General features: G+C 32.3%; 2 protein-coding genes across 2 annotated transcripts; both read left to right on the forward strand.

Annotated features, from left to right (window-relative positions):
• The first annotated feature begins 3,674 nt into the window (after positions 1–3,674).
• LOC145092643 (protein VAC14 homolog) lies at positions 3,675–10,100 on the forward strand. Its single transcript, XM_079030605.1, has 20 exons — positions 3,675–4,173; positions 4,327–4,440; positions 4,506–4,571; positions 6,154–6,243; positions 6,321–6,440; positions 6,528–6,556; positions 6,652–6,794; positions 6,868–6,962; positions 7,376–7,462; positions 7,553–7,660; positions 7,751–7,842; positions 7,936–8,017; positions 8,130–8,195; positions 8,269–8,384; positions 8,456–8,576; positions 8,651–8,812; positions 8,904–9,032; positions 9,111–9,179; positions 9,269–9,559; positions 9,649–10,100. Exons 1-20 carry the CDS (start codon positions 4,084–4,086, stop codon positions 9,760–9,762), a joined length of 2,184 nt encoding a protein of 727 aa, XP_078886731.1. The 5' UTR covers positions 3,675–4,083; the 3' UTR covers positions 9,763–10,100.
• Positions 10,101–18,666: 8,566 nt separating this feature from the next.
• On the forward strand, positions 18,667–19,794 carry LOC145092644 (putative calcium-binding protein CML25). Its single transcript, XM_079030606.1, has one exon. The coding sequence runs from the start codon at positions 18,978–18,980 to the stop codon at positions 19,587–19,589; it is 612 nt and encodes a 203-aa protein (XP_078886732.1). The 5' UTR covers positions 18,667–18,977; the 3' UTR covers positions 19,590–19,794.
• The last annotated feature ends 1,395 nt before the right edge of the window (positions 19,795–21,189 follow it).

Consider the following 21,189-nt stretch of genomic DNA (forward strand, 5'->3'; position numbering starts at 1 on the left):
AAAAAGTCCTTCTATAAAAAGGACTTTTGATGTTTAAAAGCAATCCCAAACACCCCCTAAATGAGACTATTCACAATCCATAAAATTTTCAAAACAAATAATTTATATAACTCTGTAATCTTTAAGGAATCCCTTAAATTATGGATATAAACAGCAAAATTTTTATATGCATAGCTTTCTTATAACCTGAAAAATCACAATTTTTTATGTTCATCTTTATGAAAATAACTTTCTTACATGAATAATCTCTTCTGGTATCATTTCTGACTTCATGAGACGGATATGTCTATAATTGCTTTGCTGCTCCCTGCTTTTAGAAGCCTTTCTTCTTCAAATTGACAAGTTTTTTGACTTCAACCTTGTAAATGATATGACAAGTCACAATCTGGTTTTTTATACAACTTGAAATAAACCCTAAACCCTAAACCAACCTGTGATGGCCGGAGAAGGGAGACAACTAGAGATGGGAGACGACCAGACATAGGAGACAGACAAAGGATACAATGGGCGAGAGGAGATTGATGGGTAAAGCACCTGACCCGGAGTCGAAGTGAGTTGATGTGAAACGCCGATGGTGTGGATGTTTGTTCGGAGTTTGCGAGTCACCGCCTGGCGCTGGAGATGGAAGATTGAGGGGTGCGACGGTGAAGGTTTGTGTTAGCGACGACGGTGGACAAGGGAGGGAATGACGGCGATGGATGAGGGGGTGGAGATGGCGGTGTAGGAGGGAGGTGACATGTAACATCCCGAGTTCAGAAGTGCAAGTTCAGGGTTCAATGTGTAAATGTGAAAGGGCAACTCGGCGAGTCCATGGGTGGACTCGGCGAGTAGGGTCGCGATTCTGGTCGCATGTTAAGTGGACAACTCGGCGAGTCGGCGGCTGGACTCAGCGAGTTGGTGCTGTATGGAGAAAACCCTAATTTCGGAGGATGAGCCCTATTTAAAGGACATTATACCCTCTCCCCAACCTCTTTACCCTCTCTTGAAGTCCAGAAACCCTGGAATCGTGTATAACCTCCATTGGTGAAGAATTAGAGCTTGGGAAGAGAACTTGAGAAGAAGAAGGTTGAAGATTAAGAGGCTAGCATCTGGATATTATTGTAGATCAGGGATCTACTCCTCCTTTGGATCATTTCTGAGGTAACAATCTGTTACCTTGAGTTTCCTTCTTCCTGATTTGTTCTTAGTTGCTATTTTGGGGATTATGGCTTAAGTGGATTCAATTGCAAGTTTAGAAGCTAGATCCGAAGTTGAAACTTCAGATCCAAGCTGGTAATGATCCTATTTGTGTAAAGGTGCTGCCTAAGAATGGTTGATGAAGCCCTTTTGTCCCAAACCCAAACCCTAGAGTGTAAAATGCTTAGATCTACTTGGATTCACGTAAAGTTTGCCACTTTACGTGATGGATGGCTTGTATAAGAGTAGATCTATGGATTTGAGACCCTGCATGGCTTGGAAAGCCTCTGTATGGGTTATGAGCTAGTGGCACTCGGCGAGTCACATGGGTGTACTCGGCGAGTTGCATGAAGGTGGGCAGAAACTCGACGAGTTGGAAGAACAACTCGGCGAGTTGGTTGAAGATAGCCTTGGACTCGGTGAGTCTGTTCTTGGACTCGACGAGTCTGGTCGTGAGGTCCTAACCTTCTTCTAGTTGAGCTGTGAATCGGTGAGTCAAGGGAGGACTCGATGAGTTGAGTGCGAGGGGACTCAGAGTTGTTGGACTCGGCGAGTTGGGTCGCGGATTGGGGAAGTTCTGAGCATGGGGACTCGACGAGTTATCGGGTTGACTCGGTGAGTAGAGTCAGTCAGGAGGTTGACTTTGACTTTGACTTTGACCAAGGGTTGACCAATTGACTTCCAGGGGCATTTTGGTAATTATTGGCATTTGTTTTGAGTTCAGTGTTGGTGTTGGCTAGTGGTGGAGATCGTGTCAGTGGTTAGAGCATCTTGGTATTATCTTTCAGTCGGCAATTGCGAGGTGAGTTATCCTCACTATATCGACATGGTCTACGGCACCAAGGCCGACCCTTTATCGGATTGTGATCCGGGTATCGTTGTTATGTTTTTGCTTTGCTATGTTTGCATCCGTTAGTTATGATGGTATATGTTAGAGACCTGATTAAGGTCGGTATCCTGGTATATAGGATGATGCTATGCTAGTGACCGGTTAGGTCGGTATCCTGGTTAGGATGATGTTATGCTATGTAATATGTTAGATCGGTTTGTTTAGATGCGATTCGTTATATGATTGAATGTTTATGTGCACATGGTTGTTGGACTGGGGTTGGGTTGAGGCGGCTCCTGCTTTGTGCTGTAGGCCGACATACCCAGGGCGGACCGGTTATCCCAAAGGCCCAGCAAGCGGTCCGGATAGGCTGTAGGCCCCAAGAGGGCGGACCAGACGTGCCGAGGCTCGGAGAGTGGACCAGGCCGACTGAAGGCCCAGTGCGGGCGGACCAGTCATACTGTAGACTCAGAGAGTGGACCAGGTGGATTGAAGGCCCGGTGCGGGCGGACCAATCACACTGTAGACTCAATGTATATGGCTAGACTCGGAGGGTGGACCAGGTGGACTGAAGGCTGGTACGGCGGACCAGTCACATAGTAGACCCGAAGTGCATGACTGTTATGTGTTCTGTTATGATATGGCATGTTGTGCGTGTATGGTATATGTGGTTGGTATTTTGGGGGTATCTCACTAAGCTTTCGGGCTTACAGTTGTGGTTTAATGTTTTTCAGGCTCTTCAGGAGACCGTGGCAAGGCAAAGGCGTGATCGTACCGCTCCTCATGATTGTGTTTTATGATGTGGTTCTGGGAAGACTCTGATAATAATTGTATTGAAAACCTTTTTGTAATAATTTTATGAAAATGAGTTGTTTTTGAAAAGTTTAAATTGATTGAAAATTTTAGACCGTTACACGACAATGGAATTTTAGGAGTCGTGGTTTTGCATAAAATTATGTATAATCATTGTTGTTTCTTTACTTTATAAACATGCCATTATATTTTTATCTATAGTCATTAATTAAACTATATATACTTGTTTATTTTATTTTTCCTTTAATTTGCGGTGTTTATTATGTATCGATTATCATAACAATTTATAAATTAATTTCTCTCTTTCGTATTAAAAATTTAACATGACATCATGTAAGTCTAAAAAGAAAGATAAAATTAAATAACCCCTATATGAATAATAGAAAATACATTAATTTTTTTTACTATATCCATCGATCAAGTCTATATTGTATCATAAAATCTCATGATTTAACTTATAGTTTAATTAAAATTATTTCTTTTATCTATTTCATCAGTGGTGTCCACAGGTTATAACCTAGTATATTAATATTAAACTATAAAATGAAAGAGATTTTTCTAATATGTGCCCTCTAAGGACACATATAAGAAACATTAATTATGAAAAATATTACCATAATTAAATATGAAATACATTTATTATGTAAATTATTAATATATATCTCACATTTAATTATGGTAATAATCTTTATAATTAATATATTTTATATTAAATTATGATAATATTTATTTTAATTAATGTTTTTTTATATATATGCCTTAGGTACATGTTACAAAATCTCAAAATGAAATAGTACTATTATACTGTGAAATTGATGTAGATTTGGGTAGTTTACATAACTATCCTTGGGCTCAAAAGCTGGCAAACTTCTGTGATCAACTCCCAACTTATCACGCGTTGCTCTTCTTATTCATTACAAACCCCAAAACGCCAAAAACACGCCCTTGAGAACTAAGAAACCATCCCTCCGACAGATCCTCGGCGTCTCTTTCCGTTTCCATTCAATCCAATTGACACACTCAAAACTCCGATTTAGATCTACAACGCACTCGAACTCATCGAATTTCTCCTTTTAATTCCAAAAATCCGCTCATCGTTTTCTTTATTCTGTAACTTTTAATTTCTCTGTTGTTATTGTTAGCTGTAATCCATGAAGGAGATGTTCCGATTCCAGCAAGAGAAGGTCAGAAAACGACTTTGATTGTTATCCGCCTTGCTCCGACTAGATAAGGATTTAATTATTTTATTATAATTATCGTTTGTTATGGCGGATGCTTTATCTGCCATTCCGGCCGCCGTGCTTCGGAACCTCTCTGATAAGTTATATGAGAAGCGGAAAAATGCGGCGCTTGAGGTTAGTGTGCTTTTTGGTTATTTTAATCAATATTGGAATGTGCTGTATATGTTATTTTAGTCAATTTTGAACTACTGTGCTGTTTTTGTTCTATTGTTTAAAATCTATTGTTAAGTTTTAGGTTTGGTGATGATTTTGTTGTTGTTTCTTTAGGTTGAAGGAATTGTAAAGCAATTGACAGCTGCTGGAGATCATGATAAGATTACTGCTGTGATTAATTTACTGACACACGAGTATACTTACTCACCTCAAGCAAATCACCGCAAGGTATAGCCAGAATGATTCTGAGATTTTACTTGGCATTCTTGATAATTTGTTATTCATATTTGCAGGGAGGGTTGATTGGCTTGGCTGCAGCTACTGTTGGTTTGAGTGCTGAAGCTGCACAACATCTCGAGGTTTGGATTAATTTCTTTGGCTATTTTTTTGTTATGACATAGAACACCAGTATTGGTTGAACCCGAATGATAAACTTGTTAGATTTCTGCAGTCGGTATAAAAATTATGCTATGTGATATAAGTCCTTAGTTTGGTGCAATCGTTGTTCATAAATAAGATAAGTTAGGGTGCTAATCAGTTAACTTCCTTTTTCCTCTTTTTTTATCTCTGTGTGTTTCTGTTAATTTGTTATTTTACTCTGTAGTACCATAACAACAAGAAGTCATTAATCTCAAATTAGTTGGGGATGCTCAATAGAAATTTAGAGGTGAACCCTATATGTTTCTATGACATGTATAACATCATTTATGCACTCCTGTTTAAGGAATAGCCCTCTAGCATATTCAGTTACCTCAAATCTCTATACTGATCACCCATGTCAATCTTGGTTACTAACTGTTGCATTCCAAAGTCTATATTGATGATCACTTGTTTAGGATTATTGATGCATCATGCATTCACAGTTTTTTTTAGATGTGATATAATTTAAATGTCTAATCCGTTACAGGAACTCTCCAAATTAACTGAAAGCCCATTTAGGAGTCATGTTCTTTGACATTTTATGATCTGTAGCTTAATCATCATATCTCCGATTCTCCGTTGGGAGCTTTAAATGATGTTCTCTTACAAGTTTTGTTTGCAAGGTTTATGTTTTTGTTGTTGCTCTTGCATGTCTGTTCTCTCCTCATTCATGGAGGACTTGCTTATTTTGATGACAAACTTCATGGATATGATGGTGGATGATCTACTTTGAAATTAGGGTTTATTGGTTTAATCAGTGGTTTCTAACACTTTCATAATCATGAACATGGCAACATGCAAGAAATTCATTTAGAACTACGTTGATGTAAATTCTGAATTCAATTGGTAGATTGTAAGCTACTTGAAAGTGTGGTTATTGAACTGTTTCTAGCATGTCTCTTACATATGGATACACAAGCTTTTGCAGCATTTAGATTTTAGAGTCATCCTAGAAGTTTTCCTTTAGCCCACCACTAGATAAAACTTCAGTTTTATTAATGTATTTATATAAAAAATTATGTGTAGAATTTCTTGATCCCTTTGCCATTTTTTGTATGGGTTGCTTAAATTGATACACAAGGACTAGTCAATATGTTGAAGAAAGCATAATCAGTAGTTTTATACTTCTACTAGCTTACTGGGCATTAATTCCCAATGTAGGTTCTCATTATATATTTATACACAAGGACTAGTCAATATACAGTTATTTTTTCTTGATCATGTTTTTCTCAACTTTGCCTAACTATGCCTTCAAATAATAATTTTTTGATGACACTTTTTATAATCACATTTTCTTTATTTTAGCTATCATGCTATTTGAGAAAATTATTAATAAGTCAGGAAACTTTTTCATGATGGGTTGAATTTAATGTCTCTTTATATTGTCAATTCTTTTGGTATTAGTTTTGATATCTTTAAACTATCTTTTTAATAGTTACTAAAAAGTAATTGGTTGATGTGAAGTTTGACTTACTTTTTAAATTTGATAAAACTTTCTCTTTTTCTGATATGACCTGCCAGCAAATTCTACCACCAGTCATAAACTCTTTCTCTGATCAAGATAGCAGAGTTCGCTACTATGCTTGTGAAGCTTTATACAACATTGCAAAGGTGAGAATGAATCCAAACTTCATCAAACAAGCTTTTTTAATACAAACCATTTTCAACTTACCTTTTGAGTTTTACAGGTTGTGAGAGGAGAATTCATTTTCCACTTCAACAAGATATTCGATGCATTATGTAAGCTTTCAGCAGATTCAGATCCCAATGTACAAAGCGCTGCCCATCTTTTAGATAGACTCGTAAAGGCAAGTGGTCTCATTATATATTTTAGCTCTTACCCATTTTCTATATAATGCTATTTACTGAATTGCCCTTTACTTGTTGGAAAACAGGACATTGTTACAGAGAGTGATCAATTCAGGTTACTATCTTTGGTTCTACTTTATATTTGTATATAAGGGTAATTAGTCATTTTTCATATTAACTTTTCCTTTTTTTTTAAAAAAAAAAAATCAGCATTGAGGAATTTATACCGCTGTTGAGAGAGCGGATGAATGTGTTGAATCCTTATGTCCGCCAGTTTTTGGTGGGTTGGATCACTGTTTTGGACAGTGTTCCAGACATCGATATGTTGGGATTTCTTCCTGATTTTCTTGATGGTAAAATATTTTATTTTAAATTTTATAAAGTTTTTCTTTATATAAACTTCATTGACATGATGATATATCCCAGGTTTATTTAATATGTTAAGTGATTCTAGTCATGAAATCCGCCAGCAAGCTGACTCAGCACTTTCAGAGTTCCTTCAAGAGATTAAGAACTCCCCGGTAACACTTCTACAAGAAATCTGTCATCAGATCTCTCAGTTATATTATTTTCTGACTAAATTACACTTTTGGCCCCTTAAAGGAATCATTTTGCAATCTTGGTCTCTATTTTGTTGTTCTCTCTTACGGTCCTGGTCCCTTAATTGTTAAATCTAACTACTCATCTGTTTTTTTCAAATGACCATTTTGCCCTTGGACCAAAACTGAAAAAATAATATACCACAGGGTCCAACGTAGTCTTTTTTAAAATAAATAAACTGAGTAGTTAGATTTAACCATTCAGGGACCAAAGTTGTTATGAATCATTAATATAAGGACCAAAGTAGCAAACTGATTCCTCAGGGACCAAAAATATAGTTTTTTTTTCATAGTTTATTTGTTAATTTCTGACTCTAGCAGTCCTACTCTTGAAGTCTGTAGATTATGGTCGCATGGCTGAAATACTTGTACAAAGAGCAGCTTCTGCTGATGAATTCACTCGTTGGACTGCAATAACATGGGTAATAATGTCATTTATGTTTTTATGAAAAGTTTAAACTATTTGGGCAAGGCATCAATTGGACAATTATTATCATTTTTTTTTTCTGCAGATAAACGAGTTTGTAAAACTTGGTGGAGACCAGCTTGTACCTTATTATGCTGATATATTGGGAGCTATCTTACCATGCATAGCTGACAAAGAAGAGAAAATACGAGTTGTAAGTTTTTATTTTATTTTTTATTCATTAGTTATATTTTATTTTTCTATATGTTTTTTTTTTTTTTTTTGATATGATAGTTTTTATCAGGTAGCCCGTGAAACAAATGAAGAGCTTCGTGCAATCAAGGCTGCTCCTGCTGAAGGATTTGATGTTGGAGCAATCCTTGACATTGCTAGGAGGTTTGTTTTAAAATTTAACCCTAAAGTTACAATAACTTTATAATTTGTAAAGTATCATAGTAAAATTACCTTTTTATCCTCTCAATCTATCAGGCAGTTATCTAATGAGCATGAGGCTACTCGAATTGAATCACTACATTGGATTTCAACCCTTTTGAATAGGCATCGTCAGGAGGTAACATTGGATTCTCATTACATGAACTTTGTTTTTATTTATATTATTTAATTTTATATTCTTTTAGAGATCTTTAAAGTTACCAAAATTTCATGTGTTATAACATTAACAGGTCCTCTCTTTTCTGAATGATATTTTTGACACACTTCTCAAGTCATTATCAGACCCCTCTGATCAGGTAATCCACATGATGATGATAATACCTTTATTTATTGAAAGGGTATTTTAGACATTTGGCACAAACTTTGTAGGTAGTGCTCCTGGTGCTGGAGGTACATGCAGCCATTGCAAAAGACCAACATAACTTTCGCCAGCTTGTCATTTTCTTAGTTCAAAAATTTCGGACAGATCATGCCCTCCTCGAAAGGTGATAAATTAATTCTCTTCAATTCTTTTTTTTTTCTTTTAAATATATATTGACTATTTTGCCCTTTTCAGACGCGGTGCTTTGATTATTCGCCGACTTTGTGTGCTTTTAGATGCTGAAAGAGTTTACCGTGAACTCTCTAAGATTCTAGAAGGGGAAGCTGATCTGGATTTTGCATCTACTATGGTTCAGGTTGTTTTAGTAACTCAATAAAAAAAATCATGAATATTTTTAAAATATAAAATAATTTTCATTTTGTATTTCAGGCTTTAAATTTGATTCTGCTTACCTCATCTGAGTTATCTGATCTACGAGATCTGTTAAAGCAATCACTTGTTAATGCTGCTGGAAAGGACTTCTTTCTTTCATTATACGCCTCATGGAGTCATTCATCAATGGCCATTATAAGTCTCTGCTTATTAGCACAGGTAAGGTTATTATATTACCCTATTTGAATATTACATTATTCTTGAAAATTAAATTTTAATATTATCTTCGTTTTCATTTTTTGTGTTGTAGGCTTACCAACACGCAAGTTCTGTGATTCAATCTTTAACAGAGGAGGATATTAATGTCAGATTCTTGGTTCAGCTCGACAAATTAATACACCTTCTAGAGACTCCTATTTTTGCTTATCTTAGGCTGCAGGTGTGTTGATTGATATTTAATTTAAAAAGTTGAATTTCTATTAAAAGAAAGTTAACTTTTTATATTATTTATATGCAGCTTCTTGAACCTGGAAGATACATATGGTTGTTAAAATCGCTCTATGGTCTTCTCATGTTACTTCCTCAGGTGAATCTCTACTTTTCTAGTTCTCTTTCCTAAGTAGATATAGATAAAATGAATTGAAGAAATGTTTATTTGATTTACTATGAATGCAGCAAAGTGCAGCCTTTAAGATCTTAAGAACTCGTTTGAAGACAGTACCTTCATATTCCTTCAACAAAGAATCAAGAAACCCTTCCACACTCTCACAAGATTTCAATAACATGAACATGAACATGAACATGAATGAGGAGGAAGATTCTTCTTCTCATAACATGAACATGAGCAATAATGGAATAAACTTTGCATCTTGGCTACAACGATTTCAACAGAAACAACACCAACATCGCTTGCATTCAAAAACACAAGCACGCTCCTTTTCACGCAACATTTCCATTTCCTCAAAGGTATCTTAATAAATTTAACACCTCATAAATCACTAATTAACATTTTTGGAAATGATCCAATTTAATTACAAATGAAAAATGAGTTACAGGAGGTGAAGGAGGCTGAGAAAGCGGAAGAAGTGAGGGGGCCCACACCAGAGTTGAACAGGCCGCCTGTTTCAAGATCATCGCGAAAAAGTGGTCCAGGGCAACTACATTTATGATCTATCATTGTCTTGTCTTGTGGGTATAAAGTGTAAATTGTATATCGTTAGTAGTTTCTGTCTCTGGTGAAGAAGTTGTTATTATGAAGATGATGGGTTGTAGGTTTTTTTTCTTTTTCTTTCACCTTTTTTTCTTCCAGAAGAATGAATGCTCTGGGATGATGGAGGAGGTATTTGTTATTACTCCAGTGGATGTTTGCTCTTGTGGCTGTGTTATTTTTATTGGAGTCCACAAGGGCTAAAGCCAGAAAAGATAGATATCCCGACTTATTTTAAACTTTAAACTTTATTCACTCATTGTCAATGTCAACTATAATAAGAAATCTACTTGTTTTGTATTCTATGTTTCCTCGTTATCTTAAAGTTTATTTTATGTTTGTTACAATTCAAATTTATGGTGTTATAAGGTAACTCAAGGTTTTGTTGCTAACGTTTTTATAGGCTATGTTTGATTCTCATTAACCAATTAATGAACTTATTTAATAACAAAATTAAGTTATATATAACCAATATGTTTACTAAATTATCTTCCATTTTGTCCAGAACCTAGGAATGATATAGAATTAGCATAAGATTAGTCAAACAATAAAATAACTATAAAACAAAAAAGATATGGAATATTGAGAAAATCCAAAATCAGCTACAAGTTTTGCATATTGTTGAATCATTTTCTTGGTCATTGTATTAAGAACGTGTTTGACAAAACTAACATGTAGTTCTAAAACTGAAAACTGATAGTTGATAATTAGATTATTTGTGTAGAATTATTGGGCAAATTAACTAAAAACTTATAATGATTAAGGACGAGTTTGACAAAACTAGCTGATATTTGTAAAACTTAAAACCAATAGTTTGTAACTTGAATATTAGTTTGTAACTTGAAGTTGTAGTTTTTATTTGTGTAAAAGTATTCTACAAATTAGCAGAAAATTATAAAAGTTTAAAATTACATAAAAACTAAAAGTTAAAAGCTATGAAAATCTAAAAGGTCCAAAAAAAAACTACTTGAAGTAGCTTTTGGATTATGAGTTTTTTGGTTAAAATAAAAGTCTTAAACTTGTATTTTCGAACACATTTTTTTCTTTAATTTGAGTTTTTTCTTAAAGCTAAAAATTGTCAAAAAATTTAAAAAGTTTGTTGTCAAGCCTAAAGAGGGTGTCTGAAATTGCTTATTTGAAGTGTTTATTGACTTATCTCGGTTTGGTATCACCAATAAAGAGTTTTTAATGTTTAAATAAAAAATTTTCATAAGCACTTATCAACTTAAATAAAAAGTTTTTGATAAGTCACTTCCTACTTACTTATTGATTTATATAAGGATTTTTTTAATAAGTTGTTAATTATTACACATAAAATAAAAACTTGTCAATTACTAAAAATAATTATCAACTTATTTTGTTTCGACATCATATAAGCTAATTCAGAACTATTTTTTTTTTTTTTTACAAAACTCCATTATAACACCGAATAAACTAATAAACAATTTTACAAATAAACACATAACTTATTTGAGTTTTATGTATTAATTCCATAAGAAACATTAATTATAAAAATATCACCGTAATTAAATATAAAATGTATTAATCCCATAGAATATTTCTCTTTGAAAAATATGAAATACGCTAATCATGGAGAATGTTATGTATAATTAATGTATTTAACATTTAATTATAATAATATTTTCCATAATTAATGTTTTTATACAAAAAAAAAAAAAATCTAAATTAAGTAAAAAAACCAAACACCCTTTGAATCATTAAATGGTTTGCCAAATAAAAGGCCAAACAATCAAACAAATAGATCGGATGTTTGGATTTATAAAATATCTTTTATATTTGACATTTAGTTTGTATTTGGAGTTGCCAAAATAGAACGACTTCTAAGAATATTGAATTAATCGGATGATGTCGTTGCTTTTATGTGTAACTAGAATATGACTCGCGTTAAACGTGGGGAGCACATAAATAAAATACAAATTTATATAGATATTACAGAATAATTATAAAAAAGCAGGTTTATTGGTATTATTGAAATGTGTAGAAATTACACTAAAATAAGTAAATATATATAGCGTTGAAGGACCTCTTTATAGACAATATTTTTTGTTTTATTAGTTCAATGACCTTGCTTGTCACATATAAGTACCTTCAAATATTTTTTACTTGTGACACGGAAAACAACTATATATAGCCAACAATGCGTGAAAATGGGTCTATACAAGTATAATCCAACGTTTGACAATGTACTTTCAAAATACATTGTTATTTTATGGCTATATTGCGAAATATAACTGTTTATTTCAAAAAATAGCAACTTATTTATGTTCCTTCAAAATGAACCACATAAAACCCCCCACAATATTAAATAGGGTAAATTACATGAATGGTCCCTATGGTTTAGGGTAACTTGCGCATTTGGTCCCTAACTTATTTTTCTAACTCGGAAAGTCTCTACTGTTTGTTTTTGTTACACGCTTGGTCTTTGTCTTACATAAAAAGTCTATTTTTCCCTTGATTTTTTAATTTATTTAAATAAACACACTCTAACCCACCCCCTCACCTTACCTTACCTACCATACCATTTTTTCCATATTTAAATAATTGTATTTTTACATAAGATAGGGACCAAACGCGTAACAAAAACAAACAACAGGGACCAAGCGTGTAACAATAACAAACAATAGGGACCTTCCGAGTTAAAAAAATAAGTTAGGGACCTAACGTGCAAATTACCCAAAACCATAGGGACCATTCGTGTAATTTACTCTATTAAATATAAAGAAACTATAACCAATAAATCTGAAACGAAGCTAATCATCTCCTTCCACTTCATCTCTAATATCAGGTCTTTTTTTCCTTAATCTGAGTTGTTGTCACTATCATCGACAATGTTAAGATTCATTGATGACTTCTTTTCTATTTTAGGGATAACTATGACATAAATCATTTATCAAGTCCATCATTTATGTTTATATCTTCGTTTTATTTTTGTTGATTTTGATATGCCTTCTTCGGTTTACCACTATATTTTTTTTTTCAGACTTCTTTTTTTATGAAATAACATTTTTTTTGTGAAATTCGTTCTACGGTTTTTAGTATGTGCATGTACGTTGATTTTCTTGAAGTAAAGAAAGTAAGGTTTTTGTTCGATGTTGGTTCCTAGGTTTGGTTCTTATTTTTTGTGATTTCTCACAATCCATTGCGTTTTATTTTCCATTTTTTATCTACAATCTTTATGTATAGAACACTTTATCCATATAGTCGTTCACTACAGAGTTTAATGAAGAAAAAAAGAAACACTCCCATAGTTTTATTTACTTTGCAGATTATCGAGCCTCCATGCAAAGTTTACAACATAATGAAAAAAAACCCTTATGAGGTAAATGCCAATTACGATTCTACCTGTTTTCCTCTTGTAACAATTATCTCACTTCAAAACTTCAAAACATCTCTTTTGGTGTTTCAACATATTATTGATAGCATGAAAGATCCAAGCATTGTTGCATTTTGGTTAATCACAATGCCTCAAATAATGGGAGGATTTGAATATGATGATGAGGTCAAACATAAAATATGATGGTAATACAAGGTTCTTCTTTTTCTTATTTATTTATTTACTTATTTTTTAATTCAACTTTATTACGAAATTAAATAGCTTTTTTTTTGTTGATATTAGTGTTTCTTATTTAGAAAAATATGCGATATGATCAACTTCTTGATGGTATAGCAATGAGAAAACTTGGATGAGCAGGAAGTGAGATAAATTTATAATTTATTAACTTCAATGAGAAATTAATTAATTACAATTTGTTATTGAATTTGAAATACAACAGGGATTATATCAATGGATCCCGAACGTGCAAGAAATGATCTAGTGATAGCAAAGAACATTCCTTACTATAAAACAAAGAGCAAATTAGAGGCAAAAGTGACGAAACTCAATCCACCACCATGACCTCAAAACTTGGGGGGGGGGGGACTGTTTCATAAAACTTTTATGATTGCCTAACTTAACAGCCTAACTGTTAGTTTTTTTAAATGACCATTTTGCCTTTGAACCAAAACTAAAAAACATATAGCATAACAACAAAAATTATTTTTTTCTTTTTTTTTTTTACTTCAATTTAGAGTAGATTAGATTTTTGGTCCTTGAGTATACCTGATTTTTTTTTTTTCAGAAGGTTCTCAGGGGCGTTTTCGGTATTTCAGGGTCAAATGCTGACTCTAGTTGAGTACACACTTCTATTATACCGTGCATTCTTACTTGCCCATGTATGGTACCGATTCTTTTTGAACAAAGAATACGTGAGCCTATTTTCATCTTTCACAACATGCTTATATTTAACTTTAAAGCTCATATCAATTGTTGAGAATATATATTTCTTATTCTTATTCTGTCACTACCGGAGACATAAGAAAACTTTCTAATGAGGGCGTTCATGTCTTTTGTACAACCCGTCTGTTATATTATGTCATGTCATCTCTTGTCTTGTCTATTGATTTTTTACAAAGGTATACACACATATGTAACATCATAATTTCGTTATATATAACATCCAATTTTAACATTGACTTTACTGTTTTCGAAAATAGGATCATAGTTACCGATTAAAAAGATAGAACCAAGAACCAAACACAACATAAAAAAAAAAAAAAAAAAATTCAAAAGCAGCATTATACATCCAAATTATAAGTATTCAACAAAGATCCATACGAATGAGTAAAAACATATAAATTTGAAAACAATATCACACTTACAAATTAAAAGGATTTAAGGAAGAAGTACATACATTTATTCGACTAATCAGACTGATGGGAAGGTTGAAGTTTTTTTTGCGTTTGTTTTTTGCGGAGGAATTATGACATAATGTTTGTGTAAATTGATTATTAAAAAGGTTTGAAATATATATACAAATCAATATGATGAAAATTAGCAGGTAATTAATTGAAATCCCATTTAAACTTAAAATAGAAGATATCATGCTTGAAAGTGTATTGATTCATAATAATATCCGAAACTTTTGAAATTTGAAATTAATAGTTTCCGAGATTTCAACATATAATATATTTGGAAAACAATTTTGAATGAAAATAGAGCATAAATTTAAGGTTTACATTAATAAGGAACCAATTTTGTAGTTGTAAGTTTGGAAATAATTCAAGTATCATTTTCATTTAATTCCTACATTTAATTTCCTAATATAACGGGTTGACTTTTTGTTTGATAAAGGTGACGTAAGCAAATTGATCTAAGGGTGTAAAACCTATAAAGAAAACACAATCAACGGCCCAAATTGTTTTAAATGGTGTCGTAAAGTTTCTCTTTTAATACTAATATTTAGAGAAAACACTACTAAATTCAATTGATAAAACCGCACCTCAAAATATCTATACATGAAAATACCTTATTTATTAAAACGAAGAAAATAACGCTGATACGAATTAAAGGGTTATCATTGTTTTCTATAAACTAAAAAGTTAGAATGTATTAAAATTGTCAATTAATCGATTTTATATTTTAAAAGGGTAACCAACTCATGTACTCCATATGATTATTTGCTATCCTAAGTCGAATATGTCACTTTTTCTTTTAAATTTTACACTTTTGACCTAAATTTTAAATTTTATTATAAATTCGGTCCAAATTCAAAATTTAGTTACCAATATGCCCCATTTTTTTTTTTTTACAACTTTTCTAAGACCTTTTTATAATAGTTTAGAAGATTTTTTTTTTCCATTTTTTAAAAAAATTTAAAATATTCTCTTAATTTTTTTTCCTACTTTTGTATTGCCGCATATACATCATCAAAAATTTATTTCCCTACTTTTGCATTGCTTAATATACATTTACAAACCATTTTTTTTCAAAATAATCGTTTACAATTTTTGTGCTTTATTTTTGTCTTAGATTTTAAATAATATTTGTTATTTCATCAAATCCAAGTGCCGTACAATAACAACGAGAAAATTTGCTAATGTATATGAGGCAATATGATTTAAAACCCAAATAATAATAAAACAATTTTTTTTTTTGTAAAAATATTATTTTAAGAAAAAAGTTGGTTTGAAATGCATATTAGACAATGAAAAAGCAGGGAAAAAAGTTTGTTTGCTAATATATAGGACACAATACAAAATTTGGAAAAAAAAGTAAGAGACATTTATAAAATTTTCCTTTGGGCAAATTTTTTTGGACTCATAATTCATCTGTTTTTTTCTTATTGTTAGAGTTTTGATAGGTTTTAACATCAAATTTTAAAGGAGACATTTATAAAATTTTTCAAAACAAAGAGAAAAAATATTGTCTTCAATTCTTGTTGTTTAAAAGTTTATTTTTATGATGCTAAAAAATTATAGCATATGAAAATTAACAATTAACTACCCTAAAGAGGAAGATTTCATTTTTTTATATATTTAATGGAATGCCGTTGATCCATGATTATCAGTATTTCTATGTTGAAAGAGAACCTAACTTGCAGACAATGGAGGTTTTGTTACGGTGCACGTAGTGACATTGACAACGCCTGTTGGAGGATAAATGAAAGTAGGGTGATGGTGAAAATCCAGATTCCTTATAGATCGTGTATGTTTACTTTCCGAACTGATATTTCCACCCTAAGGAAATCCAGTCTAGGATAATCAAAAAGGACACTTGTGTATCTAGACACATAAACACAAGCCAAATCGCCAAAGAATTTTGAGAACGTGTAGAAAAGGGTTTTGTATATGGCTCAAAAGAGGAGTCGTATATACATGACAAATTAGGATTAATCTCCAAAATTAGTTATGCAAATCTTGAAATTAATGACATAATCAATGGTTTTCTATGAGCGTTGCCCCTAGGACCTTGCAAGGGGGCGCGAACCCTTGACCCCCGTCATTTTGTCGTACCGACTTATAATTTGATCTTATATATGTATATACTCTGTATTCACCAAACATATAATATAGAGTACAAACAATAGGCCCCTTAGCTCACATGTCAATTATAATTACACAAAAATGCCAAGTGACACTAAAATCACCAACAACAACTAAGTAGTCTAAACGTAGTGTAATAAATTTTGATTTTTTTACTATTGTTCCACTACTATCTTCCCCGTGTCAGACATACTATGAAATCCTGCATCCGTCCCTACTTGCAGAGTCATTGGTTTTCTAAGTCGGAACATGAAGTAAGTTGGATTGACATCTTAGATTATTTCTAGAATCAAACAAAATGACACCTTTGAAACTCTAAATCTATGTTTGGATTATAATTTTAGATTCCTCTTAGAAATGTTTTTAATCTCAAAAGTGATTTGATCCATAATAATGTCATTATATTCATTTGAAACGTTATTTTTTCATCAATAATTTAAAGAACCATTATGACTTTGATACTGATTGCTGAGAGAATTTTTTTGAGACAAACAATTGCATAATTGTATAAGTTAACTCAAATAGATCTTTAATAGTTCAACAATAAATTAGATGTAGAATTAACAAGTTAAATTACGTAAATCATAAGAACAACAAAATAAATATAAAACAAGGATAATAACTTAGTTGAATTCTAACCAAACTTTTATGCAAGACTTAAAGTTAATAAATGACGAACAAAATAAGTTTGAAGAATAATATCAACTTGATCTTTTTTTTTTTTTATAAAGTTCAAGGAAGACATTCAACATACTTATAACCTCTCTATTCATACACCCACAAAATATAAATACGGTGGACTAACAGTCATACTTAGCATGCATTACAAACAAAATCTAAACAAAAGATATCATCTAATAAAATACTGACACAATGTTGTGTTGTGGTGTACAGTACACCGGACGTAGCCAATCACCAAGTTTGGTTATAAGGTAACTTCGGTCCACATCCAAAAACATCTTCGCACTCCTTCAACACCTCGCCATAAACACTTAACTGTTGAGGGACACTTTCATGCACTAACAATATTCAACAAATCCTTAGGCATTACATAATTTTCAATGTATAATGAATCTAATGATATTATTATTGATCAAATCACATCTAAGATTGAAATGTTTATAACGGAAAAACATTAAAGCTTACATTAGATTCTAAAGATAGATTGAAATTTAGAAGTTGTCTTTTAATTTGATTCTTAAAATAATACTATAGATATCAAAGACACTTTATCCTTAGGCATTACATAATTTTCAATGTATAATGAATCTAATGATATTATTATTGATCAAATCACATCTAAGATTGAAATGTTTACAACGGAAAAACATTAAAGCTTACATTAGATTCTAAAGATAGATTGGAATTTAGAAGTTGTCTTTTAATTTGATTCTTAAAATAATACTATAAGATATCAAAGACACTAACCAATGAACTTCAGATGCTACAATTTTGATTGTTCTGCAAATGGATTTTAATATATATTTTTTCAACAAAATTTCGGCAAGACATCTTTTCTCTTTGTGTTGAAAAAAACAAAATGTTTTTTATTTTAGATTTTGATGTTCAAAACTATTAAGAACACTGTAAATAACAACAATAAGAAAAATAGAAAAATTATGAGCAAAAATGTAAAAACCTAATATAAACAAAAAAGTGTGAGTTTTTTGAAAAAAAAAAGTCAAGGGTATAAAAAATAGTTGATGGTTTTTCCCAATTTTATTTATAAAAACAAAAGAATACCGGTAAACTTGCTAAAAGACATAAATGGGGAAAAAATGAAAAGATGTATGTGATTTTTTAAAATAGAATAAAAAGAGTTTACATTTAAACAGAAAAATCTATTAAATATAAAATTTTTATACAATTAATCGTTTATTTTATCTACAATTTGTAAATCAAACTTGAATTTGAATTTAAAGACTTACTTCAAAAGAAAAAAAAATCAAAGTACTTATATTGTTTGTTAGGTGTTGTTTGGCATTATTAAGTTTGTTTAATTGAAGCGGAGAGAAAACAGGAAGGGGCACCATTCACTCATCGTGCATTCACGCACGCCTCTATTCTACAGGAACTATGATACCTAAAAAGGGGGCGACAAAAAAGGGTTTGATACGTTGATCTTCATCACTCAAATTCTCCCATCCATAACTAATCCCTTTTTTCCGATTTTCAATCCATCAATTTCATCCCAGTCGCTTTCAATCCTTTCCAAATTTCGGCGATTTTTTGATTTTGTTTTGCCATTTGTTGTCGTGTTGAAAAATCAAAAGGAATTTTAACCCTATCGTATTCATGGGTTTGAAGAATTTGTTTCATCGGAAGAAGAAAAACGGCAAAGACGACAGCAGCCACAACGGCACAAATCCTGTGTCGAATAAGTCGCCGCCGGTGGCATCGCGTACGAGCTCCTTCAACTCTCGCGAGCGGATCGAGGAGGAGTTGGAACAAGTATTCAAAAAGTTCGACGTCAATGGCGACGGGAAGATCTCGTGGTCTGAACTGGGATCGATAATGGGAAGCCTCGGCCACCAGCCTAACGAGGAGGAATTAAAGAACATGATCAAGGAGGTGGATGCAGATGGCGACGGATTCATAAATTTGCAGGAGTTCGTCGAGTTGAACACGAAGGATATCGATTCGGCGGAGGTGTTGGAGAATCTGAAAGACGCGTTTTCTGTTTTCGATATTGATAAAAACGGGTCGATCTCGGCGGAGGAGTTGCATAACGTTTTAGAGAGTTTAGGGGAGGAATGCTCGATCGCGGAATGCCGGAAAATGATCGCCGGTGTGGATGTTAACGGCGACGGCATGATAAGCTTTGATGAGTTCAAGGTGATGATGATGACCGGAACGCGCTTTGATTCGATCGGGTCTCAGAGACATGTGGAGGTCAAGGACAATTAATTTTCTTAATTTTAGTAGTTAATATTTGAAAATATTAAAAAAAATCAGAGAACTCTTTTCTTTTTAGTTTTTAATTTCTATTTCTTGTTTTGAGTATTCATGAGAAGAATCATGATTGATGATCCCCATCAGTTTTTTAGATTATTTTTCAAGATTCATCTTATTTATATTATGGCGATTTAAATGATTATTATGAGTTGTTACATCTAGTTTATTCTGTTACATCTACTTTATTGATTTTATGTGAAGCTCCAACTACTTGGGAGGCCTATTAATTAATCATATTATTTGATAATTAATTATAAAATATCTTGTTAGCTAAAAGTTGTAGTTTTTATTTATGTAGAACTATACAATAATAGTTTTTAGTTTCTAAAGATGTAAAATTGGATTATACCACAAGCTATTTTAATTAGCTTTTGAATTATGAAATTTTTATTCAAAATAGAAGTTAAAAACTCCTACTTTTTTTTTCTTGAAATTTTCTTTAAAAACTAAAAACAAAAAACTTTTAAAAATTGAAACTAAAAACTTGATGATCGGTTCAAATATTTTTCTTATTCTATCAAACCAAATTATATAATGATGGGTATTAATAAAAATCTTAATGCATGTTAAGGATTTGAACTTAAAAGGTGATGAACATGTTAAATAACAATTGTTATGTAAGAACTTTCACTAAATTTAATCAAAATTTATAAACTGTGAATTTAGTACGGGGTTAAAGTAAATGTTTTTTTTGAACGGCATACTGGAATTAATAAAACAAAACAAAACTAGCCAGGGGCTAGGAGGCATAAAAGAAAAAGACAGGAAATGATAGAGAACATCAAAACCAAACAAAAGAAATTGCCAAAACTATAGTCTAAGGTAACATTCTAAAATCGGATCACAACTCCATTCAAACCATCTTAGATTCTGCCCTTTCCGTTTCCTTGCATTGATCCAAAGAAGAGATATTGATTGTACCTCGTAAACCAGCTTCGTATGTGGTTTTGGATTTGAATTTCGAGAATGGGCTTTAAGGTTCCTATATCTCCAAATCACCTAAAGAAATACTAACATTATACCTTCGTGAATATTTGACAACCTATAATGACCCCCGAGCCTTGCTTTGCAGTCTAACAGATTGCGAATTGAATTTAGAGGATAATCCAACAAACGCCACCATCTGCAGACCTGCTGCCATACTTCATGTAATACTAGGCAATCCATGAACACGTGCTCCTCTGTTTCTAGGGCTCCATTACAAATCCTGCACAAGTTTAATAAGTTGATACCGAATTTAAAGAGGTTGGCCATGGATGGAAGTTTACCATAACAGATTCGTCAAGCTAGAATATTCAGTTTTCCAGGGATTAGAGAGTTCCAAGACCATCTACTATCACTTAGAGGAATGATTGTATTATCAATGTGGTTTCTAAGAGTTATTATGTGTATTCTTAACAAAGTTGTAAGATGATCCTAGACCTCGATTATATAAATGACGATGAGTAATTAATGTCATTAAATACTAATGAAGTGATATTTGACTTGAAAATGTAACAAAATCTCATTGGAAATATGTTATTAGTTATAAACCAATGTTGTTATAAATAGG

This window comes from Lactuca serriola, chromosome 3, assembly GCF_051521515.1.
Source record: "Lactuca serriola cultivar US96UC23 chromosome 3, Lser_US96UC23_V15, whole genome shotgun sequence".
Taxonomy (NCBI): domain Eukaryota; kingdom Viridiplantae; phylum Streptophyta; class Magnoliopsida; order Asterales; family Asteraceae; genus Lactuca; species Lactuca serriola.